The sequence below is a fragment of the Suillus subaureus genome (genome assembly GCF_016647635.1).
Source record: "Suillus subaureus strain MN1 chromosome Unknown BJ212scaffold_53, whole genome shotgun sequence".
In the NCBI taxonomy this organism is placed as follows: domain Eukaryota; kingdom Fungi; phylum Basidiomycota; class Agaricomycetes; order Boletales; family Suillaceae; genus Suillus; species Suillus subaureus.
In genome coordinates, this window is record NW_024538609.1 from 177,547 (window position 1) to 205,042 (window position 27,496).

Genomic DNA, 27,496 nt, shown 5'->3' on the forward strand with positions numbered 1-27,496 from the left:
TGAGCCCTTCTTGGATCGCATCAGCATGTATGAGGTTTTGGATCATGGGATGCGTGGGCCTAGCTGTGAAGAATTTGATTGGATTATTGATTACCTGGTGGATGATGCAATGCATCGCAGAGACGATGAATCAAGAGGTGATGCTTTACTTGCACTGAGTTCCATGCATGGACTAGGGAACTCTGCCAAGCGACCATCCTACATCAAGTCACTTATCCAATGTATGCACTCTACCAGACCTCCCCGAGTCCGGCATACTGCGCTTAGAGCTGTTTATGAAGCTCGAGAAGAACTAGCTTCTATAACCAGTGCCTCGATGCCACAGAATCTCGATGCACGACTCCTGGATGAGCTTTCCCGCGCTCTATTGACTGCTATACGTCCAAATGACGGCCAGACAATCCATGGCACTGGACCCGACGCCACCTTCCACGTTGGTCGAGACTCTTGCTACATCCGCCTTATCTATGCCCTGACAAAGAACAATGAGTGGTGTCAGCGTCTAACCCGTGATGCCCATCTCGACCAGTGCATTCCTCTCATTGGCGGATTTTCTCTATCTCGCATAATGATTTTATCTGGCGTAACGTTTGACAGTGTCAATCATGGTCCGGAAGTCGAATTCTACTTTCTTGTGATCTTCGGACGCATCAAGTCCTCAGGCAAAGGTCTTCGTTTCAGTCCTGCCGAGAGTCTGATATGGTTGCGGCTCATCACACGCACATGGGAGTATGCGGAATATAGGATAAAGGACGACGACTATGTCGATGGAATTCCAGCCGTCGTGACAGCAACGATGTTGTTCCGAGGGAGTGGTTAGTAGATGTTGCTGCAAAGGTGCATGCAGCTTTGGTCAGATTACGAAAGAAACAAAGGGGGCTTGTGAATAAAGGTATAGCTCAGGCTGCAATTGATGCTGCACTATCCTCTATGCAGGGCTTGCACACCGAGTTCGGACATATGGTCGAGCAACGGAACACACCGCAAAGGGACACATTAGAAAAAAATCGAAATCGTGGGAGCCTCAGTGACAGGTATATGAAGGTCAGGAGGTCCCTGGACGACTTCTATTAGACCGGTGATGATACTGGATTGATGATCACTTAGTCATGAAGAATATGGTGCGTCTTCGTTGGAAGAAAGGAGGGGAAGAGATCCTGCATGCGAAGGAAAAATGTGGAAGTCGCGCTTGCGTGTTTTGGGCACGAATAGACTATGAGATAGACTAGAGTATGGGTAACGTACGCTACGAGGGAAATCGGTACTAGAGCCCGCCGCCACCCACATCAGTCCAAAACCAAGGTCCGAAGGTGCACCGGTGAACCGTGAGGAGGCCACGAAGGTCGCCCTGGGCAGCTTGACAGACGAAACAGCGGAGGGCTTGTACGATGATCTGCGTCGTATGACTGAGGACCAGGACGTAGGGATGGTGGAACTTCGGGTCACTTGAGGAAAGCATCAGTAGCGAAGCACTTTTACGCACTTGTTACGCGCATCGCAGCCCGTGCCTGTGCTTAGTGCCTAGTTCATGAGATTTACTCACAAAATGGCTGAAGCAAATTTCTACTTACCTTATGCACAATATCATAAATATGATTGCAGTCCCACTTTGTCTGTCAAGATGTTGGCGATTTGCCGCGTTTTGGCGCTGCAATCACATTAGGTACTGAGTATCACCTAAATGGCCTCTCCAGCGGTAAATCGAGTTGAACCATACGTTGAGCAGGAGGCAGACTTCCATTCATGTCTTAGAAATACAGGATGATTATGGGTACAGTGTCAATGTGTACAACGTCGCAGAAAAACAGACAATGGAATCTGTCACGCTCGGGTGTCAGAGGGAGACATAGGAATACTCTGTATATTCTGTGTCTTCGCCCTCGTAAGCCTGCAATTCGAGGCATTACGTGAGCGGGCGCATGACAGCATATAAAGGTCTGCTTACTCGTCAAAATGGGTGCCTCTCTTTGGATCGGCTCGTCTCTTAGCAAGTACTTTCCTGACCTTTCTCTCCGGACGAACGACGATGATGGGTACGGGGGAATTGGAGAGGCAATACTTGGACACACTGCCCACACCTGGCGCGCCGAACGCCGCACCCCAGGCTTGCATCATGCCGCGCTGGCCTCTAGTGCCCACTACGATTGAGTCTGGGCGGTACAAAGCAATTAACCGCTCGAGCGTTGTAGTGACTTTGCCAGCAATAAGCTCGACGATGATGGAGAGCTACGACAAACACAATGAGAAGGTATGCCGTAATGATAACGACCGCCTACCTTCCGCTCTGGATCGTACTCGATACATTTCTCCTGAATCTGCGCATAAGTTCACGAGCTTCTTCTCGAACGACTTCATGATCCTTCTCTAAGTTGTGATTTAACGTTCGCAGACGTCCAGATAGTATGAGCCACTTACCCAAATCTTCTGGATCGACACCTCTGAAGACGATCAACTCATCCCCAGTCTTGCACCAAGCTTTCCAGTGCCCAGTCAAGGGCATAACGTCCGCTTTCATCTGGACTCGACGCACAAAGAAATACCCTGGTCGCTCTGTTTCTAGCGTATCCATCTGATTGCACGTGCAGTGTAAATGAGAACATGGAAGCAGCGGGATTTTCGAATGTGTCGAACGACACTTTTGGCGTGTAACCTTGTCCGGCAACAGATTGAGCCGTGTTATGCTGCATGTTTACTGACGGGGACCGCGAGAGCGATGTTGAAGAGGACAAGAGGGGTGGCAGTCGCGATGTCGATGTTGGAGGGGTGAGGAACGAAGAAGGAAGGGGGGTCAATAGTGGCGACGACGGCGTGGAGGGTGATGGAAGCAAACAGGGTGAGTTCGGCTGGGACGACTGCTTCAGTGCCGAGCGTAAGCATACGATTGGAATATGAGTGTGCTGTTCGGACATGGCGGTTTGATAAAGGATTATTTATTAATTTTATTGATCAGATGTTACATAGCCAACATACCCAAAATAATAATCTCATTATTAACTCTTACCTAACTTTGATCTCCAACTCTCATGTCGCTTCCCGTTCAGCTAGTCCTACGGAGAAAGATAAAGAGCAGGTCGAGCATCGCACGGAGGTGACACCCGAGTCCACTGGCGAGTCAACCTCCCCAGAGGAGTCTGCTGAACCTTCAGATACAGACCAGGACACCACAAACGCTCATGCTTCCTTCCCAACAGCGGGATCATGGCAAGCCATATGGTCTCCTCAACACAACACCTATTATTTCTACAACTCAGAAACCAAAGAAACGACTTGGGTAAACCCTCTTCAACCCGCTACCTCTGAATCAGAACCTTCCTCGTCTTCCACCTCCCAATCTGGCCCTTCCACAACAATAGACTCTCACTACGCAGCGCTGCAAGCGAACGCGATGGCGCAGGGTATTGATCCATCCTTAGCCCATCTTGATCCATCGCTTGCTTCCTCGTCTGGTGTTCCTAGCAATTTTATGTACACCGCAAAGTTCAACGCGAGGACTGGCGCTTTTGCGAAGTCGGATAGTCGCGATCCTACTCACTTGTCAGAGTATGAGCGTGCTAAGCGCATGAGCGAGTTCTACTTTGACGTTGGTGCTTGGGAGAGGGATGTCGAGGCTCGCAACAAGGCTGAGATTGAGGCCGAGGCCGAGGGAGAAGGCAAGAAGAGAAAACGTCCGACGAAGAAGGATCTGGTAAGATCCGACATATCGACTCCATTCATATCGGGTGTTGATTTCAATTTTACAGGAGCGGTTCAAGGAACAGAAGAGATTAAAGAAGATCGCGAAGACGGCATGGCTTCGAACATAGACACCCTACTTACTGTCCTATTAGAATCACGAATTCAAAGCAGCCTGGCAGCAGTGATCTCCTTAGTAATATATAAAGAAAGCCCGCCAGCCGGATTGTCAGTATTCAATAGTACAACCATCTTGAGGTCTACGATGATAGGCAACTACCACCTAGCGATATCAGCATTAGCGTCCATAGGTATGTCCATTGTTATGCCTCATTTTGACGATGCCCTAAGTCGCGAATACGCCGATGATTTTGAAAGGAGGAACACTTTGTCCCTCATCTCCAAGTACAACACAGTCGACAAAGTGCGATCCTCGCGTGACAAATTGATCAATCACCGCAAGACTTGATGATCCATCAATCACCGTACACAAACGAAAATAAAACAAGACACTCACGTCGGTACCCCACCATTAACGTCTCCTGCATTTTCTATGATCACCGCACCTGCAAAATTATCATCCACCCAACATTCAATCTCACTTCCCTCCCCGATCTGGCTTATAGGCTCCTTCAAATAATAAATCCCGACATCTCCAGCGCCTACTTTGATAGGTACGCGCAACCTGCTCGTGGGAAGCGTGCTATACCAATAATATCCAGTCGTAAGCAAAGGAGAGGACCCTGCCGGAGGGTGTGCCGCTGCCCAACCAGACCCGTAGAAAAGCGACGGAGGTACGGGGTTCACAAGATCATTAGCAGACGCACAAAACGGCGCAACCTCTTCGAATGGCCGCGACTCTTTGGGGCGCGTATTAATTCGAACAGGAGGGAATTCGCAGTTCGGGGTAGATTGGTACGGGCTGAGATCCTGCTTGGGCAAGAGCTAGTGCATGTTTCTTCTCGGCTTCTGCACCGTCATCTACAGGGCGTGGTGGTTCAGGCACTGCAGCACCCTTCCTTGCGCCGACGCCTCCAAAGAGATGTGTATCTGCACCTGGGAGGTAGCCATGTGACATCATGATAGGAATGGTCTCGTACGAGTGGCCACCCGCCGTTGACCACGCGGCACATATCTGAGATTGGAAGTACGATACGAGAACGTCGGTGAGAAGTTCATGGCCTGTCGGAGTCGCAAGGATGGGATCCGCGAAGTAAGGCTTGATGTGGTCAGGGTTTGACATGTAAGACGGATATAGTATGGGTTTGATGCTTTACATAGGCGTCAGAAAATATTCTTTTGGCAAGTGACGAAATTGTACCTGATATGTGGCACGTCATAGAACTGTGCGACGATGTTGTGCCAGTGGTCAGGTCCTGCAAATCCGTATGCCTGGTGTATCTGTGCACTAAAATGCCCCAGAATGATGACTGCAGGTTGATCAGGGCGGTCCAATATTGAGCGAACCAGCAACTCGAAATGTTCCATCCCACGCCGGGTGCTGGTAGAATTGAGACACCACATAACACTTCAGCTGGAGATCTGTGCTTACCCCTCATCGTCGACGTCAAATTCGAGTATCACCAAGTCGGTGTTCTCTGGGATATGATGCGAGCTACAGAATCCAAAGTACCCTGAGTTTGTTCGCCTCATAGCACCGTTTGTAAGCTCTGAAGCCGGATGAGGGAAAACGCTCGACCACCACTGGAAAAAGCGTGAAGGATAGCAGCTAGGAGACAATGGATCATCCCCTGCCGCATGACAAGCAGATACTGTGCAATCGCACCATGAAGATAAGTTATTTTACGAGATAAAGAACACGCACCAGAACCACCAAGCACACTGATAGTCACAGGTTGACCCAAAAGCGCTTTATGAATAACCCGGTGCACCCTCCCCCCACTCCCCAAATGCAACCGACTCTGCGCCAACGGAACCACCCCGTACTTATTCGCAATCTCATCCTTAGGCCCAAACACAGGACAAAAGTTAAACGGGTTTGCAGCCTTCGATGAATTGCCGATAAGGTAGTTTGCTTCATGCAAGTAATTCTTTGGTATAAGGCCTTCTGTCGTAAATGACCCAGCGCGCGTATGGTTTGAAAAGGATATGTACCGGGATACCGCGACGAGTAGGATGAATCCGAGGATGATGGCCCATATTCTATTGGTGACGCCTAGCCGCCTTTGGTTCCACCTGTTACTGTGATTAGCAGGATCTGAGCCCATGCCCGTCAATCGGTGCTGATTGGGAGGGGAGATGCGTGCCAGACCCTTTCCAGAGCCTGAGCGTCGTTGCATAAAACTGTCGAGACAAAAGAAAAAAATACCGTATAGGCTGCCGAAATACGAAGCAAAGGCAAATGTCAATATTGCTTAACTCCGCGTTGAGGTTGTTAGGAACGAGAGACAAAATAATGGACACTGTGGGAGTTGAACCCACGACCTCACGCAATCTAGAAATGCGAAGCGTGCGCGCTACCAACTGTGCCAAGTGCCCTTTACGACACGCAGGATTGTATGGCACTTCGAACGTGTTATTCTATCTAGGGCCCTGTGACTTACACATTGACTGAAACTAATCTTATGGGCGACGTCTGGTGTTCACTCAGATCAGGAAAAGTAGTAGCAAGCCAATTGCAGTGGGGAGGAGAAGCACCTTTGAAATTCCACAGAATCGTATTGCGTCTCTAGCGTTACGCACATGCCTCCGTAGGGATACATCATGCAAACCAAATAAGCTCGACGCAATTAACAAATTATGTTATCCAGTTTTTTTGTCCATGTTATGTCCGATTGTCCGAGCGTATCATAGCTCGCTCATCTCCCTGTGATGCTTCACCTTCACAGAATCTACATGCTGCGAACGGTCGGGCATGTACTCCCAGATGGGATCTACATCGGGACCATCTATATCACCTGCGCCGTCCCACCCCCAACACCATACTGTATGACTTGTGAGTCAAGGGATAGAATTCAGAGTGTAAGGACGCACCATGCGAAGGCCCGGGTACAAAATCTATCTCTTCGCTTTCCTCTGGCGTGAACAAACGGTCATGAGGACCAAACCACGACCGGTCCTGTGGATCTGTCCGTGGATTGTCCGGAAGTCCCCCAAGACGCATATAACCTCGGATGGCAGTGAGGTTCCGTCTTGAAGGATGTATGATATCAAATACTCTCTGCAAAAAAACCAATCAATCCATCAAATACCAAATTATACTTCAACCGAAAACATACTTTATCGTACGCAAGCTTCACCCGCGGCACCATCAAGATACGTCCATATCCAGCCTCCCAGTAATCATTGCAGATCAAACTGCACTCTGAAGCAGAACACTCATCATCTGTGAGTCGAGCCATACGGAATTTGATATACGGGGGTGTATAAAATGGAGCAGGGTCCAGGACTGCAACACCATTCCAACACGACTGAACCTGTATGGGAAGGTGCATCTGGAAACGGTCGGAGGAGTTGGGATCAGTGGAAGACGCTTTCGAACGGAGCATTTTCTAGCGCTGTTCCGTTGATATCGCGAGCGACCCAGTTATCATAAAACACGGGAGAGGCCTATATACAAGAGTAAGAATGAGCTAAGGCTGTGAGTGCAATAATGGTACTTACCAGTTCTTGATGATACATGTAGTCTGAAGCACAAGTTATACCTGCATTATTCCGCCGACTCTGCCAGATAAGCTCAAGCAGGTCGTCTACGCATGGAGGATGTCATTCATAAATATGATAGTATCGAAGTATTCGTTATGCGAGTCGCGGAGCTCGTGGAGTGGGTTAAACGCCTGGTTGCGGACCTCTGCAAGGTACTCTATACGGTGATTGAAGGCACCTCGTGTACGTGTAGAAGTTCGAATGGTGACACGTAGGCCTACGCTACGAGTCAGCGCGTCGAATATCCGTAGCAGCGCCTTCGTCTGGTCTGTCGAACCATTTTCGTATATGGAGACATAGACATTGTGATACCCCAAAATAGCGGATACCCGAAAAAGAGTCGCAAATAAGTCAGGAATGACATCGAAGGAGTTGTACAAGTTGATGGCGAAGAAATATTTGTGCTCTTTCTTTGGAACATTGTGTACGTGTTGCGAGTCGGAAAATCCCCAAGAAGAGAACCAGGTGGATTCAGAAGGAGTTTTGTGTCCTATGAGAGAATCATAACGGTCCCGGACCTGTTGAACGTAAAGCGGCTGGGAATTTCGTGTGCACTCTGTGGTATGGTGTGGAGACAGTGTGGAGAGCAGGTCTAGGACACGACGGCGTTGATCAATGCTGGGAAGGGTTATTTGTTTGCGAGCGGACAAGCGAGACACAAATATGGGGTTGTTCCCGCCCGTTGACAAGAGCTACAAAACAATCAAACCTTGTCATGACAATAAGACGGTCAAAGTATAGACAGACATACGCTTGTTGGAAGTGTCTTGCCAATTAGCAAGCCTAGTAGCAGCCCAACCACGAGTGCCAAAGGAGTTGGCACTCGTTTTAACTGTAACCAAAATGTGTTTTGTTGCATGGTGGATGTAGGAGATAGACGGTGAAGAGCGACTCTGGAATATTAGATGGAGTGCTCAACCGTCGATGCAGCCCATGAAAAGGGGCGTAGGCTTGGCGGCAATTTCTTGTGATCTGCAGAAGAAGGCCAACCTCGGAGCTTGGTGAGTGACGAATCGATGACGGTCTGAAGTACGCAAATTCAACTTCAAATTGAGTCGGAGGCGAGTAAGACTGGGCGCTTGTGCACACAAATTCAAATAAATTGCCTAACATGGCGTTCAAGTAGATGAATAACGGAGTTCAACTACAATAAATGGCTATATAACCCCATAAATCCCTCCTCTAATCGAACCGTATGCAAGAAATCAATCAGGTAATCGTCAGTTAATGCTCAACGTCAACCTTCGAAACGCCGTGACAAGGACTATCAAGTCCTAATGCGCAAAGAATGCGAAAGGATAATGATAGTGAGATGACTTTATAATGACGCTGCCAGGATGGCAAAGGCTGCTGCACCAGTGAGTATGTTAACGCTATGCGATGATGCAGCATTGGAGGACCTAGCTTCCGTTGAGTATTTTAATCACGGAAAAATAGAATAAAAGACTGACGAAGGCTTGGCCAGTGGTAGCGGTATCATTGGATGATGTGGTAGCCGTTGCAGTAGCACTGCTAGCGGTCAAAGTGACACCCTGCATTATACACTTTAGCACATATTCAAGAAACAAGAATATCTACAACATACCACTGCAGCACAAAGCGACTGGGAAGCTGCATTGGCATTTGTGAGGTCAGACCCCGTACACGATGCCTGAATACAGGATGTGGTGCTGTTGACGAAGCCTCGCTGTGACAAAGACAACTATCGTCGGTGGAAGAACAGTTGCCGAAGTCAGCATTTGTCAGACACGGAACAGCGCAATCTGACAATGAAAAAGCTATCAGATACCGCGGTAAGACGACAAAGAAACAACAAGACATACTGGGCAGGCTTTGACGCGTGAGCAATGCCGTAAACGCAGACTGGACAGCGAAGGTGAGAGCGAGAACGACGACAGCAAAGCGCATTGTGGGTTAAGTGAAAGAGTATGAAGGAAGAAGACAGGATGAACAAGGGGAATTCGAATTTGAAGAGACCTTATATGAAACTACAGAATAATGTACATGCATGGCAACAACAAAACAGACAAGGGAAACAAAGAAACATGTCAATCCAGACATAATGCTTATCCTATTTTTAGCGCTGAACCAATATTTACTTCCGCATTGTTGTACTTATCACGTGCTTCGGTTATAACCGAAAAACTATCAAGTACCTCAGCCACTCAAACCTTATGTCATCGCTACAGCCAAACACAACCAAAGTCAGCGCGACATCTGTAGTTCCAGTTAGACGAGCTCGTCACACTATACATCCTCAAGACATGGTAAGTTACATCCTTGCTCTACCCTCCGAGTAACTGATTCGAACCCTTCGTAGGCCAGGACAAAAAGCGGTAAAGTGTGTTGCATCATGACCTTCACCCGTGATAGATCTTTACATCTTATCATAGACTGGCGGCAAGCGCTCCGCTCTTCAAGACGTTGTAACTCGTGAATACACCATCCATCTGCATAAGCTCGTACATGGCCGCTCCTTCAAAAAGCGTGCCCCTTGGGCCGTAAAATCCGTCGTCGATTTCGCCCGCAAGTCGATGGGCACAACCGATGTTCGCTTGGACCCCAAGCTCAACCAGGCATTGTGGGCTCGGGGTGTCAAGAGCGTCCCCCACCGGATAAGAGTGAAGCTTGAGCGTACGCGCTATATTTTTGAATTCATCATAATACTGACGGTCTATTTTTTTTACAGGCAAGCGTAATGATGAGGAGGGCGCAAAAGAGAAACTTTACACGTATGCCAGCCACGTAGTTGTGACCTCGTTCAAGGTGTGTATTCTCCCTCTGCTATTTCTCCTGTCCTCGACAACAACCTTTTTCCACCTAGGGCCTCCAAACCGCTGTTGTAGACGCAGAGTAAGGGCTGTCGGAAGGTCCTGTGTAGTCCTTTTTCACATATTTCATGCCGCCATGCATCATCACATCCAGCACTATGCTACTCCGTCAAAACTCTCGCGCACCCTGATGCTGTTCATGAATTTGAGTCCCTCTGAAACATCTCAAACTAGTGTTCTTGCCCGCCCAGCTAGGTTCCCGCGTTGGCCTTGAAAAACACAACCTGAGGTGTGCTTGTTTATCTGAAATGGGTGATTCACATTGATCGGTGGTGGAATGATAATATTGCGATGATATTCGCTTGGTCGCTGTTAGGGCACTAGTCACGTGTGGTTACATACTCCCAGGAGATCGATCTCCTATTCTGAATCGCTTTTCAGCTGATCAAGCCTGGCGATGAATCGGTTGATGGCATCGTTCTTTGCTCATTCAAATGTCTCTTGTATCGATCAGGAGATCTAACCTGGCCATGCACTACATACCCAGCCTTTATTCATCGGCTGCCGGTAGAACTTCTACATGCTACTTTCTTGCTCGTTGTCAACGACGGACCTAAACTGTCCTAGCATTTTCTCATTTGGGACAATCACCATGTCAGCAATTTTTTCTAGTCTGCCCATACTCTCCACTCGAGTGTGTTGCCATTGACGAGGCGTTGCACATTCAACACCAGAGATCTGGTCGCGCAGTTAAGGTCATGCATTTTCCAGAGGGTCTCTGCCTCCCACTACGTTCTAATTTGTGCATCCTCCAAACATCTTCCATAACAAGGCTCGCAACTCTTCCAGCCAACGGACACCTCCGAGTTAACCCTTAATTCTCATGATGGAGGACAGATGTATTGATTGCGAGATGTGATGTGATATCGAAAATAAATCCGGAGGGGAACTTGAACGGTAGGAAGACGGACATTCTGAGCACTATTTTGCGCTTAACCTATAATATTAACAGATATGTGTGCAATTCCAGCAGAATGTCAATGGACCTCAGATTTGACTTACTCTACGGTCCCTGATACTCTATTGGCGATTCCAATGTGTCCATGTACCAACCTACAATAGGTAACACGAGAATCCCCGAAGTCGAAGTTCAGGCGTCTCATCGTGCATCGGGGAATGCGAAACCGGATTCCGGGAGATCGGCAGCTGAAGCTTAGGAGATTCAAAGGAGAGCGCTCCCTAGATGTAATGTTATTTTCTGGGTCACCGCGCAGCTTGCCATTCTGCTAGACAACTTCAACGTTTACAACGTGCATCTGGCAGGTTTGCTCTGGGACTGTACTTCTCCATATCTTTCGCTGCATATGGCTAACCACGAGTCAATATTGTCCAATTCCTTAGCGGAGCCTCTCGATGTTGAGTCTCTGTTGGTGACTTGCCTTAGTTGGGTTCTGCCCCAGGAACCCAGCTCACAACTGCAATCCTTTTGAGGCTCGGCTGACATGCGTTCAGTCCAACTATGTACGGCATCATGTCACCGCATGTGAGGCTTTTCTAAGTATTCTACAGGCTTACACCGAGGATAAACCGTAGGTACTTCAGTAATGTCATGCATTCAAATGTTGGAGATGTTCCTCTTCTCCAAGGTCTTCAGTGCTCAGGCAGCAGTAAATTTTGTTCAGAGGTAAGCACTCCGCATTGCGCAACGAAGTACTTGCGTGCGGTGCCATCAACCACGCTACTCCAGTGAGAAAGCAGGAACACGACTCACTGTAGCTCATTTGATCTCACTTCGGCTCACATCTATATTCGACATTCTACCATGCCGGTGAGTCAATAAATCATGGATGAAACTACTTATACTCACCATGTTGGGTGGGCCGAACCTTGGAACGCATTGATAACCATCGCAGCAACCTGTATCTAAGTCGCAAATGTGGAAATATGAATAGCATTCGCTGTCGGCACTGACAGCCATAGACACCATCAAAGCAGCAACGACGGCGAGGACGACTCAGAAAGAGGGGCGCATTATATGTGAGATGTGATATGGGATCTCGAAATAAATCTGAATGGGGGCGGCAGGAAGACGGCTTGCTTTTATGCCCTGAATACTGCTCTGTGGGGATACTATCCGCCCTAAATCCACCTTCAAACCGATGATACCTGCAATGCCAGCAAATTGCCAAGGACCTCAAATTTGACTTGCACTGTCCCGGGTATTCTATTGCAAGGTGGAAGAACCCAAGGACGACCAGTACGTCAGCGACATGAGATCAGGCGTTTCATGGATGCTGAGAACTTCAGAGTCTCGCCATGCATTGGGAAACACGAAACCAGATATCGGCAGCTGAGGCTTTGGAGACCCAAATTGCAAAACAGGGTGCGCTCCTCGGGTATAATATTGTGCACATTATGTGAGTCACCAAGAATGCAAATTATTTTTTCACAATGGGTCTACAGACCGTCTAGCATAGTGTTATAGACACGACGTACGTATACGTGAAGGAACGCTGTCTTCAATTGGTCTGGCTAAGCGAGGTTTGTATGGTATTTTTATAACCCGTGTGCGGCAATATTTATGGCATCCTGCAGTGATGATGTCCCCAACTTCTCCGAGTACACGCATCCTCCAAATATCTTTCATAACAAGGCTTGCAACTTTTTCGGCCAACGCCAAGGCTTGTCAACATCTCAACGTTGCATCCCTTAATTCTCACGTACCTCGTACTGACATCTGCAACTTTTCTCGTGAACGATCCCTCAAATTTCCTGCTTTGAGTTTGAGGTCACAGTGAGTATGTAGTTATATTCGTGTTCACTGTGTAATATGAACTGACCAGTGTTTCTGTATCTAGTACGGATGTCCCATAGAAATGTTCAGCACTCAAGAATCGTTGCAGCCGAGCCCCCCTCCCTACTCCCATTCTTCATCTCTAGCATATCTCCTCTTCTGCCTTCCGGCTTCTGTATCGCGACTGCCGCCTCTCTCGTCTTCTTCGACGTCGATCTCGCTTTTCTCGTCGGTACATAACAGAGTACAGCCTGTCCAGTCTGTAGCCGGGCAAGGTTGCGCGCCCAAAGTATCATTCGACACCTTCGAAAACCCTGCTGCGTTTATGCTTTCGTTCACCCTGCACAGTGTAATCAGATGGATACGCCAGAAACAGAGTGACGAGAATATTCCTTTGTGCATCCTGTACGAAAGCTGGCGTTAGGCCCTGGACTAGCCATTGGAAGCTTGGCGCAGGACAGTGACAAATTAATTTAAAAGTGTCGGTCGATTCAGACCATTTGCGTGAGTGATGAATATCTCTTGTAACTGACTTCCACAAACATCAGAGCATAGTGATAATAAAGTCGTTTGACGCTCATCGGAGAATTTTTTTAGATACGGTGCCAGGACGGAAGGTATGTGGTCATCATGCATGTTTAGGGTGTATATTCACGTAGTGTATTTTAGTTCATTCTCGTCAAGTTTGTTTCTGGTAGGTCACCACAATTCTTGACCATTTTGTTGCTCTGTATCGGTCTGACTCGGTCGTCGTGGACTCTGGGGATCGGCGCGGAATGATGCAAGCCTGAGATGGCTTTTAGTGCGCCTGGTATAAGCAGCGTGCCAAAGTATTATCTGTCAAATTCACTCGTGCCCACCATCCTCGTGGTGGATGTCATGATATCAGATTCGAGTCATTCGACCACATTTTGCCTTGAATCGATGATTCTCCCCTTCTTTCATCAGTCATCTGGACGCACAGACTCTGGGCTGGGTATTTCCATGTTACAGAAATTGATTCTGGCGGGACAGATACAGATCAGCAGTCGAGAGTATTATGGAGGGAGTTTCACTCGCTGCAACTTCCAATATACGATTGTTAGACTTTCAGCAGCGTGCACGGCCGGAAAAAAAAGTTGATGTGCACATGATACCTTTGAGTCGTTGCTCTCGGTAGTGCTGGAGGTTGCCATCTGTGTGGAAGTGATGCTGACATACAGGGCGGTGGCCGTTGTGTAATTCGAAACTCGCAGAGGAAAGGGAATTGGGCTATGATCAAACAACAGTCTAAGATGATGTGATTGAAGCGGGATTCTATCTCGAAGTATAAGGGACTTCGAATTTGTTCGATAGCCTTGTGTAAGTTAGGGAAGCGAGTACACTGATATCATAAAGGGAAAATAGTCAATTGTACTGCATCGAATAGTTAACGACTCAACCTTGAAGACACAAATATATCAACCCCAACGTAAACTTACAGGTCAGAACTGTAGGATATAAGATTGATATAAGACACCCCTACATAATGGTTTGTCTTCAAGGCTCCAAAGACTCGTTGTCCCTTTGCGAAGTGTTTGTGTTCTCGATCATACGACACAAATCGTCATACAGGCCCTGCACAGAGGACAGGCCAGCATCAAATAGGGCCTGATCTAGACCGAATTCCAGAAGGAAAGCTTGTTCCTGTGGCAATGATTCCAAAGCCCCATGCACATCTTCAGTGAGCTCCGCTACCTCCTCATTAGGAACGCTAAAATCCCAGCTTGGTAAATCCTTCTTCGTCGCCGCCACGAGGGCTGGTAGTGCGCTGACGTAGTCGTCTATGAACATGACATTCCTTGCGGACTTCCATTGTCCCCTCATGAATGCCCGCCACCTCTCCTGGGCAGGCCTGATAGGAGGGACCTTGTCTGAGGGATCAATACATGCGAAGATCCCAGCGAGGTAACATCCGGGAAGCCAAGTCTTGCGCTCAAGGGCATTCTCGGCTAGAGAAACACAATGCTCGAAATGACCACCACAGGTCAGACGTTCACGCCACTCATCATTCTGTGCAAGGGCAAGGATGAGACGAGAGTAGCAAGTATCTCGATTCCCGTGTGAAGAGATGTCGGTTCCGCTGCGTTGGACTACCTGGTCCTGCCAGTAATTTGGACGTACAACAGTCAGAAGAGCAGAAGAAAGCTCGTCCAGGAGCGTTGCATCCCCCTGTGGTATTGACTCATTTGTCATAGATGCCAGTTCTTCTCGAGCATCAACAACAGCTCGTAGTGCAACATGTCGGACGCGGGAAGGTCTGGTGGGGTCCATGCAACGGATAAGCGCTGTGATGTAGGAATGACGCTTGGTAGAGCTTCCCAGGCTGTGCATGGCGCTCAGCGCGAGCAGAGTATCACCTACAGTTTCATTATCTGCCTCGGTGTCTACCTTTTCCGCTTCTTCCGCTAAGTAGTCAATGAGCCAGTCGAATTCTTCACAACTGGGCACGGGCTCGTCATTCTGATGCCATCGTAGATCACCATGCCAAATTAAGAGCTCATCATCCGGAAGTAAAAAATAAGCGGAATACCCGTGGACAATCATTGTTCTCAGAGCCGTGCGTGCGTCAGCCTTATGCTTCCGTCGGGTGTTCTCTTGCTGCTTGTTCTTGAGCTGATTGCAGGCGTTACGACTGTCCATGAACGCATCACGAATGAAATGGCTCTTGCCTCCCCAACAATCACGGATTTCCATGGGTTTGTAAAGAGGGAACTGATGGGTTTCCAGCGACTGGCTGCAAAGATGAGCCACGGCCTTGCCACACTTCACAAATACCCCTTCCATTTTACGACATGCCTCGAAGTTATCCATTAAGCGTGCATAGATTGCGGAAGCATCAAGGTCCCGCGGCCATTGCATGAGAGGTACCATTGCAGCCGTAGCCTCGACAACTTCCGGATGAGTGGATGTCTCTAGCATCCAGCGGATGGCGGACAATTTAATGGATGTGCCATCAGGAGTGAAAGTCAACCTGTCAGGGAGAAATTTTCTGCAGATGGCTCCCATTAGCTCTGTTCCTGGTGTCTGGAAAGGACTGTCCGGATGGAACATTGTCACGAGGATAGTACTTGTGTAAAACAGGATGCCGAATGCGGTGGTGCAGATAACGACGCTGGATATCGTTGTTTGCTGGGTCCACATATTGGCGCTGAGTGATAAGCCGAATAAGAGTAGCGAGATCTGGAGGAGCACGAGGATGCCCTGCAAGACGGTCTGGAGATGAAAATACTCCAGCCCATCCAGTTTCCTCTGCCTCTGTATGCCGCGTTCCTCCAGAGACCCTCGTCCGCGAGCTGCCTTATAAGCGTTAAGCCATTGCTTTCCCAGCACAGCCCCAAACGCAGCCAAAACGCTAAATGACAGGCTAGCATAAGCAAGCGTTTGCATCCAGACAGTTGAAGAAGAATATGGCGTGGAAGAGGAAAGACTGCTGATGTCATTTATGGTGCTTGTGCCGTTAGCTGTCATTTGGATAAGGTAAAGCAAGAGGCCGTTGGTAGTTTCTCCTGGGTTAGGCTGCATTCCGATGATAAAGGTGGAGTTGACAGCTGAGAATAAACCAGCCTGATTCGCCTGTTAGATTTGCATTGATAGATGTAAATGAACGCACGAAAGTTAGAATGATGCCCATATCGCCATTAGCCCGCTCGAGAAAGTCGTTATCATACTCTGTCGAAACTTTGTCATATGTCGCCCAAAACTTAGAATCAACCTCTTTGTCACGTTCTTGAGCTATAGGAGGCCCTTGTCGTTCATTGAGGATCTGTTCATCGGTGTTTGACCTGTCACCCAACATGATCAGACCTCGAGTGTCCTGCACCGATTGGTTGCTTGACACTTACACATTCTTAGGAAGGCCTCCCTCGACAGCCTCGGTAAGTTTCTCGTTAACAGTATTCAGCTTGACCCCATCACTGTAAGTCCATAAGTGTTACACTCAACCCAACCTAGCTCGACACTTACTCGCTTGTTGGGAGGTGAGTATCGACAGGTGCGGGACAGAATTGTAACAACCTGCTTTGAGTGTTTTGGTTTGTGGTGGACATGAAGATGTTGAAGGCGGGTGGGAGAAATGGTGGAACTTGAAGTGCTGTGCTGGCGTCATGATGTTTATACCATCATAGAAGTGCCGAAAGGATCGGTCATGGAGACTCGAGAGGTTTAGGTTAGAAAGATAGTGACTTGCCACGGCCTGGCCTCCCTCAACAACTGCAGCAGGTCTTTTGCTCGGTATGTATATCGCATCCCTGTAAGTTCATAGGTGTTACACGCAACCTATTCTAGCTTGCCACTCACTCGCTTGTTATGTCAATAGATGCAGTACGGGGTTGTGGTGATCCGCATTGGGTGTTTTGGTCTATGGTGAACATAGAGATGCTTGACTTCAAAGCCGTTGGCAGGGATGAAGAACATGAAAGTGCCTGTGCACATAGATGCATTGTCATTTACTCATCAAAATACTCCCATCGACCCAAACTCCCATTCACTGGCTGCCAGTGCTAGGCACCTAAGCTTAAGCTTGTACACCAAACTAGTACACCAACCTATATTGTGTCAGGATACCGTTGACCTCAGTTGACCTACCTCTAGTACCTTCTGAGTTCTTACTGCTATCTGAATCCCAACACAACATGTTCTGTTTCTGGTTCGAGTCTCAGTGCTTCTACTTCACAATGGTTCCATCTGTCCGTTGTTAACCTGGTGCTATGAAATTGTTTTGCTCTTGCTGCATGAAGGGACTAATGGTGGTTGATGATCTTGTCAATTGATTGATATTCATTCGCACAGGCTGGACCTGATTCGCACCACTGGCTATCCTCCAAGGCGTCCTGTACTCCGTCACGCTCGGGATGGATGTGCCTACTGAGGTGGATTGAGATCTGACCCAGTCGCCGGCGAGCCACTCAGGCTTCATAGATGTTTAGAGAACTTCAGAGTCTCATCGTGCATTGGGGGCAAAACTGGATGCCTGGAGATCGGCAGCTGAGGTTCAGGAGATCCAATTCCAAAGGAGAGTGCTCCAAGCTCAATGTAATTTTATCTTCTAGATCACTGTTAGGGTATAGCACGGGCATGGGCCACACCGCGGGTATGGGAGTCACGGGTATGGTGGGTATGGGTACAGTGTCGAGATGTGGTACCCGTGGTCATACCGTACCCGTCAGCACGGTGTACCCATAGGGTATGTTCATGGGTTGCCGCGCTATCTCTGAATCTTCTCTGTGGTGTGATATGTTGGACATGACAAGGATCTGCCACTCACTACAATCCTTATTTTTTGGAGGGTCATTGACTGCAACAGTGACTCGCTGCTTTGAATCCCTCAATCCTATTTCTCGCCACTTCAATATTCCTGCCAGTTCATATTCTTCCATCTCTGCAGCCCATAGCGGACAATGTTACAAAATATGTTAAGCTTGTCCTTCCACAGGTCAAAGCAACCCCCTCCGAGTTGCAATCCGCTGCTCAGGAAGTAATTGATGTCGATGTTAATGAAAATGATGCGCCCCCTGCCGCTGAACAGGATGATGAAGCTGATCTAAGTATGTGAACTTGTTGCTCGTGTTTGCATGGACCTTGATTGATTTTCACTCACAGACGCACTCAAGGAAACTTGACGACTATTTGCAGCAACCAGTGGGGAATACCTAAGTCCCACTACGGATACGTCTTTTGATTATGGACCCACTATTAATGGTGGGTCCATAATCAAAAAACGTATCCGAATTTGCACCGGATGGCACTTGATTACCTTAGTATTCTGGGTAGGTTGTGCACCATTGCTCTCTCTAGCATCACAGCCTATGCCTGTTACGCACCATAGCTACCTCAACTGCAGTGGAACGTGTATTTTCATAAGGCCAGCACCTTCTACACTTCACTCGAAACCGCCTGTCTCCATTTTCAACCCATGCATTCCTGTCTTGGCTTGTGGCTCCACTGTGATCTGGTAGCACCTGAGGACCTTACTAAGATCATGAAGTCTCTGAAGAAAAGAAAATGAGAGGACAAGAGTGTTGGATGAGGTTATTAGGGGAGCTCAAAGTTGAATGCTCACGTTTATGCTTATCGTTGCTTATGCTTACACCCCCCAATTACACACCAAAATGTAAAGTACCATGGTGCAACTGTCAAATGGACGTGTTTTGACTTGTTTACTCAACAGTACAAATCAGTGAGAACAGGGGGGTGTAAGTGTAAGCAACGATAAGCATAAACGTGAGTGTTCAACTTTGAGCTCCCCTATTAGACCTATGTAGCGTTACTTCTTGTATGTGTGCCCATGGGTAAATGCAACACTGTGGGTAAGCTGCTATACTGCGGGTCAATATGGGTACGGTGTTGATCTTCCGACCTGCAGGTATACCTGTGCTATACCCTAATCACTGTGCAGCTGTAAGCATGCTGGCTTACTAGATATCCCATAATCTACATAAATACTGTCTGCGATACTGAAACATAAGCTTTCAGTATCACTGCCTTTTGGCGTAACAGTTAAGGGACAACAGTCTTAGCTAAGTTACAGCAGCTTGCCATTCTGCTAGACAACTTCGATGTTTACAATGTGCATCTGGCAGGTTTACTCTAGGACTACACTTCTCCATAGCTTTCACTGCATAGTATGGATAATTACAAGTCGACATTGTTCACTTCATTAGCAGAGTCTCTCTCAATGTTGAGTCTCTATTGGTGACTTACCTTAATTGGGTTTGGCCACAGGAACCCAGCTCGGAATTGCAATCTTTTTGGGGCTCATCTGACATGTGTTCAGTTCGACTATGTGTTTTTTTGTTTTTTTTTGTTTATTGTATGTTGGGGTGGTTGACTATGTATCATATCATATCACTGCATGCAGTGAGGCATTTACAAGCATTCTACAAGTCTACAGCGAGAATAAACTGTAAGTACTTCAGTTGTACATCATGGATTCAAATGTTTATGATGTTCTCCTACTCCAAGGTCTTCATTGCTCAAGCAGCAGTAAAAATTGAGGTACACACTCTGCATTGCACAATGAACTACTTATGTGCGGTGCCATCAACCACACTGCACCAATGAGAAAGCCGAAACATGACTTACTGTACCCCATTAGACCTGCTCACATTTATACACGTAGAAAGGCTACCATGCTGGTGAGTCAATCAATCCTGGATTAAGCTACTGAAGCTCACCTCATCAAAGCATGGGTCAAGTACTGTCACGCATTCATAGCCACGACAGCAATCTTTATGTGAATTGCAAAGGTGGCCATCTGAATAGCATTCACTGTCAGCACTGACAGCCATAGACACCATCAGTAAATTCACACATTGCTTAGCTTCCTTTTTTGCAACTTGCCACCAGCTAATTTCCCAAAAAGGTGCAGATAAGTCCCTTGCAAGAATGGTGACACCAACTTGCTGTAAACTTGCCACAAGGCAATTTTAAGTCGAAAAAGCAGGTGCCTCCTCTTGGCTGTGACTTATTTCAATCTTTTCTAACTTTTTGGGCAATTATTTTTAACAGTAGCACTTATTTCTCCATTGCATTGCGCAAATTGTTGATTCTTATTTCACTTATTGTATGCTTATTTCACTTATTTCACACTTTTAATATAAAAATAACCACAAAAACACTGGCATTTTGTAAATTAAGCAAGGGAAAGAGCATGCAAGTACTAGTAAGTGGTGAAATATAGACGTCAAGCAAGAACAAGCACAAGAGATTCAATATACTATGTGGCACCTAGTAGTAGTGAATGACTCTACAAAATCGTCAGTTAGGGAATAGTAGTGAACAATGAAATGGTACTACCAGTTGTTGTAGATGAGTGCATGCTCATCGTCGGAATCCTCGCTGTTGAGAGTGGCGGGTGCACCACGCCTCTTTGCAGCAATGTCCTTGGTGTGCTCCCAGACATCCTGGATGACCGACTCTCGGAGGCAGTTGATAGACTTCATGTATCCCCTGGTCACCTCACTGTAGTTCATGTCCGAAAACGCCTTGAGAGCGCTACTGGGCTTGCCCAAGGCTTTGTTCACGGTGTGTGGGACCTTGATGGCCTTTCCTTTGCTGTTGACTTTCAGTTCACTGACACACATGTCCCTGCTGAAAATATCGAGGGCATGTTCCATCTGAAACACGAGAAATGAGTTAGTCATGGTATGACGAGAGAATGAATATACATGCCACTGCAGTGGCAAGACTAAGGGCGCCCTTTGCGTGTGTGACCGTCCTGTGGTTGTCAACAGCACCCCAAGTAGTGCACCTATGCTGTATGAGAACTTGAATGAGGAGTTCAGATTGAAAAGGCTGCTTGAATTTGCCGTCCTTGGTGACGGTCCCATACAAGAAAGCTAACTTGAGACATAAGTTTTTCACAAAATTTTTGCGATCCTCGTCAGTCTCCACATTGTCCTGTGATGACATGAAGTGCATAAGTACTGTGATGGCAGTAGTGCCAACACTGTTGCGCCACTCTGATAGCCACTGGGTAGCCTAATAAAAAAATAAAACACAATCAGATATGAAATGTGTCAAAAATGACTTACTAAAGCCATAACCGGCCCATCAATGGTGACTGTGTGAGGTATATCTTTGTAGACTGCATTCCAAGTGTCTTGCATAATAGCACAAAGCGTCATCTCTGACTCGAGTCAGCCCCAAACTTCGTCTTGATCCCCAATGGTGGAAATGAGGGTAGGAATGAAGACTGAGCTCCACCTAGCGACTGCCTGAGGACCTCCAGGAAGGTTTTTGATCCTGTAAGCAGAACGGGGGAGGATCTCCACCTCTACAGATTTCAGCACGGCGCCAGAAGTAGCACTTGAGATGCTGGAAAGACTATGAGTGTGTGCAATAGAAGACTTTGTCCGCTTTGCCACAGGAGCTCTGTGTTTGACGCCAACATTAGTCTACATAATTTGTAGTTAGTATGATTTAAAAATAATAACTGAAGCTTACTACCACAGAAGTGACCCGCAAGGATACTGGTTTGGATTCGGTCTTGACCACCACAGGCTTGACGTGATTCACAAATTCAATATCAGACGAATATGCATCTTCCTCGATCACAAAGGCATGATTATCTGTGAAGTCATCATTGACCATGAAGTCATCCTCAATCAGGTCGTCCTCTGGCAGGGCATCCTTGATCTCGTCATCATCGGTCAGGATATCTATGAGTTTGTGCTTGACACTTGTCATGGTAGAGTGGGATGTTTGAGTTCGAGCGAGAGCTGCAGCTCGATGGATATCAGCATCATAATATCCTCTGGGGACCTGCATAGAAGGAGGAGGCTCAAGGTCAGATTCCATATCAGTGTCAGATCCATAGTTAACGAGGGAAGCTACTACTGGGGGAGCTGCCTCAACGTTCATTTTATCATTGGCAACAACATCAGACTGAATTGCATTGAGCTGTCAAGGAGTCAGATTGGTGTTTCGATAGGCATGAATGGTTTGTACTGAAGTATCAGGAACCTTAGAAGAAATCTTGATGCCCTGGTAATGCAGTTAACACACTAAGAAGAACTGGGTAATTGAACTCACCTGAGCAGCCCTTGGTTTAGACATACGGGCAAGGGCTTGAGAGCGCTTGACTGATTTGTCCAAATCATTGTCTGCAAATAGGGTCGTAAAACGATCTGCCACATTGTCAGCCCCAGCATCGGCGATTGTGTCAATGGGTGTGAGTGGGGCACCACCGCTACTAATAGTACTCCCCATAGTTAGTTTAGAGGAGGGAGCAGTACTAGAGAAGTTGGAAGGCATCATAGATAATTTTTTCCTCAAGCTGGAGGATGGCTTTGAACCAGCAGGAGGAATATCAGTCCTCCAACCCGAGATGCGCTCAGCAGCAATACCATAATCTTTAGTAGAGCTATCATCATGGACCATTAGATTGAAAAGAAAAGAGCCATTTCAGTGAGATGGTGCAACATAGTTGAGAAGCACACGTCTTACACATCATCAAGCTTCTTATCATCATCACATGCCATCATTGATTCATCGATAAGGCCCACAGCTTGGATTGCATCTCTCACCGGCATCTTCACTGGTAACACTTTCCTCTTCTCCTTCTTCTTGCATGACCCTGGCACTTGCACCTCTTCCTCAGCATCACTCTCAGGATGTTCGATGTTAGCACCAGTTGCTAATTTACCTCCTGCTCTACCACCCTTGCCATCAGTGCTAACGGCCTTATCCTCAGCCATAGTTGAGTTGGAGGTCTCCATGGCTTTTACAGCCTTTTTAACAGGGCATGGGTGGGGACGAGTAGGCTTTGGTGCATCAGCTCATTTAGCGGCTTGATCTGTCTCCATTTGTTTCTGAAAAGCAGCAATCCAGTTATGTGCTTCAAGTTCAGCCATTTCACTTGCCCTCTTTTCCTCTTCTTCGCACTGATCGTCAGCAGCCTTTTGAGCTTTGGTACATCTCTTTACATGGCCTTCACCCCCAGTCAGGATATAACCTGGATGCTGGGTTGCGTTTTTAGCTCAGGTCATCACACATTTCAAAACTGTGCTGGCAGGCTGAGACATGGTATCAATGGAGGGTTTGGGAGGCTGAAGAAAGAAAATTTGACTAGTGGTGGCTGATGACAAGGTGAGTTTCATCACAACTCTCCAAAAAATGTTGCCTAAGCTGACTCTGAATAAATACATATGACCCTACTTTGCTCTGACGTACCTACTAATATACTAGCGCAATATTTTGCCATTGCTGTTAATATTGGGAGTCTCCAGCATTTTTCAGGCACTCCAATCCAACACTTTGCCTGTGAGACATCAATGTCACAGTTCACCAACACCTTTCCAATGAGGAGATAGTCTACCAACTACGGTGGACTATGTGTATCAGGTTAGTTTTCCAAATGCGATAATTATTTGTTGTATTCCATTGTTTGTGTATTAGTAAATATGGTGGCTGTGGTTTCATTTCCCCACAACACCCACCACCATTGAAGCTCGTCGTCACCATCAGCATGCTCGTCGTCACCACTAGCGTGCCTGTTGTCATGGTGCCGCACTTGGCATTACCTTTTGCCGCCGTGGACTACTTTTCACTCCACGATCATCAAGTTTGTCTATCTTAAAGTAAGTAGATAATATTCTTATGTCTTTTGGCTCATGGCTTTACTTCACAGTTCCACATTTCAGGGCCACCGTGTTAGTGCAGGTGGATGATACCGGGCAGGTATAAAATCTGCTCTTGTACAGTACTAGGTGCATACACTCTTACCGTTATATCCTGTATTCTTCTCATGGACTCCCATGATGTAGATGAGGCTCTGAATGAAGATGAGCCGCAGACTCTTCCTGCGGAGGGAAATGCCTGTACCTCTAGTCGTGTCCCAAACCCCGAGGGCAAAAATCAATATCAGCATTGTTGTGAGTTGTGTCGCATCAATATACTAACATTATACTAATTTCTACACTGTGATAGCTTGAAAGAATGATCCATTCCTCCGGAAAATTCTTACCCAGTATCACCATGATAATATCACGAATAGGTCAAAAATCAGTTGTCTTCTCCAGGCAGAGCATGGTATAGTCATGAGGTGAATTTAACTGTGTGTTCTGCTAGTGTGTGCTCATGCTTTGCCCATAGTGAAGCAACTGTTGCACGACGCCGGCAGCAATTCGGACTCCTTGGAAGTGGGCAGCTGACTTGCTTGCTTCCACAGTCAATCAAGCGGCAATTGGTACTCAATCAGCTCGCACGGGATCCCCTTCACCGCTGTGGGCCCCATTTAGTCCGGGAAGCAATTGTGGCAGACACTGGTAATCTACTGACAAGGTAATGTTATCATTATAATGTATTGATTTATACAAACTAATTTGGAACAAGGAAATATGTGACGGACAAGATGAGGCAACATGAGCCAGATGGGTTTGCCCAACGGGGACTTTCAAAAAAGAAGATTTCTTGTCAGCCGCTAGTCTCGCTTGGTCCCCATCACCAATGGAGTGGTGATGGGCACGATAAATTGAGTAGAATAGGTTTTCCTATATGGGCAATCTGTGACCAGTGGTCCGGAAAGTGGTTGGGAATGTGGGTCGTCCCAAACAACCGGCTCAAGACATCAATTGCATACCTTTATTTATCCCTCATCCATGAGCTTGGTGGTATGTTCCACGAATCTATTTGAGCATGATGGTTCATCATTTACCTAGGAATGCCACTTCAAACCACGACTGATTGCAGAAGCGAGACAACAGATGTATATGGTTTCGCAACAGCTTTAAGGTTAGTACTACTAGCCAATGTGATGCTTATGCTAACAATACTATGTTACAAGGGAAATATTTTCACCAAACCTATCAACTGACGAGTTACCTGCCCATCGGTTTCTGAAGAGTGTTCATAATATCACCATTGAGCGTGGTTGGCTTCATGTGCGGGTTCAATGGGGAGATAACGTGAAAGTTTTTTGGGAAGTGGGTGAAGAGATTTATAATGATATGGACCCATGCCAGTAGTAGGTTTAGGTGTGGTGTTTTTTGACTCGTTCTCATTTGCATTTTAGTGCTCTTGTTCAGTGGCTATGGCTGTGCTTAATTCAACAAGAACTCGACACACTCAAGCATCGTCTCAACACACACACTGTTCACTATGACCGAGATAAACTATTGCCTTCAGGTGTCTCTCTGAATGTTGCAATATTGCTTCACAAAGACTATGATGTGCAGAACTGTCTGCAGTTAGTGGATCACGATGTCGTCAAGAACCTCATGGAGGAGATTGGTGGTGAGGATCTCATTCATTTTGTTGATTCTGAATATAGTGCCGCAGCGCAGTTGATATTTGATGGCCTTGGATTCACTGTCTTAACTTTCGAAAATGTCTGGTCCATGTTTTCAGCAATGCTACCATTAATATAGAATCATATTTTAGTCATGGCAGTAGTCAGTGTATGTAGCACTGTGCTCAAATGTGAATCAAGAATTAGTTGAATATGAACATAATTGTGAAACCAAATTTGAATGACTTGAAAGAAATTAGTTCTAATCTTCGAAACTGATATGAAGTGGGCCTTTGTGGTTGGTATTGGATAAAGGTGGGAACTCAGTATTGAGACTGAGAGCCCTACAATGCTTGTTGCATTTGTGTGATTTTAAAAACTCAGTGATTGCAGATTGTCCATGGTCCCAGTAGCCAGAGTCCCCTTGTGCCCTGTAGTGCGAAAATCAGATGTGGCCATTAGGTATATGAAAGTCTGTTACACACGTGTGAGACTGCAGGTCAAAGAAAATGATAGTACGATCTGGTGTGATGATTCCTATTGGTGACTTGAGAACCATTTTGCATTACATCATCGTGAACTCACCTTGAATGTCAGATATGACAACTTCATACATCGAATCAACAGCAATGTGATGTGCATATGCATCCACAGCACATCCAAGTGAATCAGGGTTGAGGCCTACTTCTTCGCTCCCAGAAAATTTAACCTCTCTACACAGGGCACCAGATGGCAGAAGTGGGAGTACCATGAAGACACTGAAGATGAGGCTGCGTGAATCAGGTTCATCTTTGCCAGGGCATCTGGGAGTTTCTTGGTAAGCTTTCCAATGAATGCAGTCAAGATATTCCACTTCATTCCTATGCCTTGTTAGCTTCTACTTATACTCATATGTGATGGACCCACTAGGAAGATCATCAACTCCGTAATTCTTTGCTTGTTCATAGAAAGAGTCCAAAAAGTACTGAGAGAGATGAAGAGTCTGGTATTCACCCTCTAGATCCACAATGTTTTCGGCTTCTGTTGCACGGACTGATTTACATTGGACAATAGCACAGTCCTCGTTGTTATAGTGACCCTGCATTTTTAATTAGTGATGGGAGCACTCAAAGAATGTGGAACTCACACGGAAGACAAATTTCGTCAATCCCTGCCCAAGATAACCCTGATAAGGCTTCCCAGCTTTAACATGAGCTTGCCACCCTTTTGCAATCATAATCTCTTCCTGCTCTTTGCTGTAGTTCATCTGTATATCTGCGGTCTTGCTCACAGTGCATGTTGCCCGCTTCATCTTAAAGGTTTCATATTCAAGTATTGGTGCAGTTGCGGACTGTCTGGATCGGTATGAACTCTGATAGCGCTTGGGAGGTGGCAGACGTTCAGGTGATGCTGTTCAGATTTATAAGCATCACTATGACAATAATCACAGCCTCGCTCACCTGTTGGGGATCTTTTCCGCTTCTGACGACGAGAACTTGCTGTGGCTGATTTCTGAGTAGATACACGCCGACTTTGTTGTACTTCCTGGACATCATCATCCTCAGGCCTATAGTTCTTCTCAGATGGTTGCTTCAAAGTATACATATATTTTATTTACCTCTTCAGGGACATACAAGAACATGCGGAGCGTGATCCTTGGGGTTTTCGCTGATGCATCTTTATCAGACAACATCCTGTCTTGCCTCAGTTTTCCATAAAGTGTTTCCATGGTTGCCAGTGCCACCAGATACTTCTGTTCCTTGATCATATTCACAGTAGCATTGGTCAGCACCGTGCAATACTTGATCCTATGCCTGCATGACAGGGTTTATCAATATCCATCCACTGAACACTCTACAGTAACAT

General features: G+C 46.8%; 10 protein-coding genes and 1 non-coding gene across 11 annotated transcripts; 3 read left to right on the plus strand and 8 right to left on the minus strand.

Moving 5' to 3' along the window:
- Positions 1-1,821: 1,821 nt before the first annotated feature.
- Positions 1,822-2,909, minus strand: BJ212DRAFT_1449607 (uncharacterized protein; the record flags this gene model as incomplete). Its single annotated transcript, XM_041338720.1, has 6 exons — positions 1,822-1,888; positions 1,946-2,226; positions 2,277-2,315; positions 2,348-2,364; positions 2,416-2,475; positions 2,504-2,909. The coding sequence occupies 6 exons, from the start codon at positions 2,907-2,909 to the stop codon at positions 1,822-1,824; spliced, it is 870 nt and encodes a 289-aa protein (XP_041187261.1).
- A 215-nt stretch (positions 2,910-3,124) lies between these two features.
- Positions 3,125-3,803, plus strand: BJ212DRAFT_1253635 (uncharacterized protein; the record flags this gene model as incomplete). Its single annotated transcript, XM_041329742.1, has 2 exons — positions 3,125-3,685; positions 3,741-3,803. Coding segments are annotated over 2 exons (624 nt in total), but the record flags the coding sequence as incomplete, so codon positions are not given.
- A 215-nt stretch (positions 3,804-4,018) lies between these two features.
- Positions 4,019-5,972, minus strand: BJ212DRAFT_1283642 (uncharacterized protein; the record flags this gene model as incomplete). Its single annotated transcript, XM_041331772.1, has 6 exons — positions 4,019-4,136; positions 4,190-4,617; positions 4,658-4,943; positions 4,994-5,173; positions 5,225-5,444; positions 5,498-5,972. The coding sequence occupies 6 exons, from the start codon at positions 5,970-5,972 to the stop codon at positions 4,019-4,021; spliced, it is 1,707 nt and encodes a 568-aa protein (XP_041187263.1).
- A 117-nt stretch (positions 5,973-6,089) lies between these two features.
- BJ212DRAFT_t121 lies at positions 6,090-6,171 on the minus strand. The gene has a single exon. It is a non-coding gene; the product is annotated as a tRNA-Ala (tRNA).
- Positions 6,172-6,276: 105 nt separating this feature from the next.
- BJ212DRAFT_1392086 (glycosyltransferase family 69 protein) lies at positions 6,277-8,395 on the minus strand. Its single transcript, XM_041337048.1, has 7 exons — positions 8,090-8,395; positions 7,387-8,030; positions 7,297-7,354; positions 7,165-7,242; positions 6,912-7,127; positions 6,667-6,853; positions 6,277-6,617 (listed from the first exon to the last, which is right to left on the minus strand). Exons 1-7 carry the CDS (start codon positions 8,195-8,197, stop codon positions 6,481-6,483), a joined length of 1,428 nt encoding a protein of 475 aa, XP_041187264.1. The 5' UTR covers positions 8,198-8,395; the 3' UTR covers positions 6,277-6,480.
- Positions 8,396-9,404, minus strand: BJ212DRAFT_1392088 (uncharacterized protein). The gene is made up of 5 exons (XM_041337049.1): positions 9,162-9,404; positions 9,042-9,101; positions 8,924-9,021; positions 8,790-8,870; positions 8,396-8,738 (listed from the first exon to the last, which is right to left on the minus strand). Exons 1-5 carry the CDS (start codon positions 9,244-9,246, stop codon positions 8,712-8,714), a joined length of 351 nt encoding a protein of 116 aa, XP_041187265.1. The 5' UTR covers positions 9,247-9,404; the 3' UTR covers positions 8,396-8,711.
- Positions 9,405-9,512: 108 nt separating this feature from the next.
- Positions 9,513-10,195, plus strand: BJ212DRAFT_1304079 (60S ribosomal protein L31; the record flags this gene model as incomplete). The annotated part of the gene is made up of 5 exons (XM_041333542.1): positions 9,513-9,605; positions 9,659-9,679; positions 9,732-9,972; positions 10,028-10,104; positions 10,163-10,195. The coding sequence occupies 5 exons, from the start codon at positions 9,513-9,515 to the stop codon at positions 10,193-10,195; spliced, it is 465 nt and encodes a 154-aa protein (XP_041187266.1).
- Positions 10,196-12,782: 2,587 nt separating this feature from the next.
- Positions 12,783-13,511, plus strand: BJ212DRAFT_868854 (uncharacterized protein). The gene is made up of 3 exons (XM_041344244.1): positions 12,783-12,907; positions 12,968-13,407; positions 13,459-13,511. The coding sequence occupies exon 2, from the start codon at positions 12,986-12,988 to the stop codon at positions 13,325-13,327; it is 342 nt and encodes a 113-aa protein (XP_041187267.1). The 5' UTR covers positions 12,783-12,907; positions 12,968-12,985; the 3' UTR covers positions 13,328-13,407; positions 13,459-13,511.
- A 2,725-nt stretch (positions 13,512-16,236) lies between these two features.
- Positions 16,237-16,720, minus strand: BJ212DRAFT_1283672 (uncharacterized protein; the record flags this gene model as incomplete). Its single annotated transcript, XM_041331774.1, has 2 exons — positions 16,237-16,488; positions 16,535-16,720. Coding segments are annotated over 2 exons (438 nt in total), but the record flags the coding sequence as incomplete, so codon positions are not given.
- Positions 16,721-20,714: 3,994 nt separating this feature from the next.
- On the minus strand, positions 20,715-21,038 carry BJ212DRAFT_1283635 (uncharacterized protein; the record flags this gene model as incomplete). Its single annotated transcript, XM_041331771.1, has 1 exon — positions 20,715-21,038. One exon carries the CDS (start codon positions 21,036-21,038, stop codon positions 20,715-20,717), a length of 324 nt encoding a protein of 107 aa, XP_041187269.1.
- Positions 21,039-21,231: 193 nt separating this feature from the next.
- Positions 21,232-21,402, minus strand: BJ212DRAFT_1209952 (uncharacterized protein; the record flags this gene model as incomplete). The annotated part of the gene is made up of 1 exon (XM_041329213.1): positions 21,232-21,402. A coding segment is annotated over one exon (171 nt), but the record flags the coding sequence as incomplete, so codon positions are not given.
- Between the last annotated feature and the right edge of the window lie 6,094 nt (positions 21,403-27,496).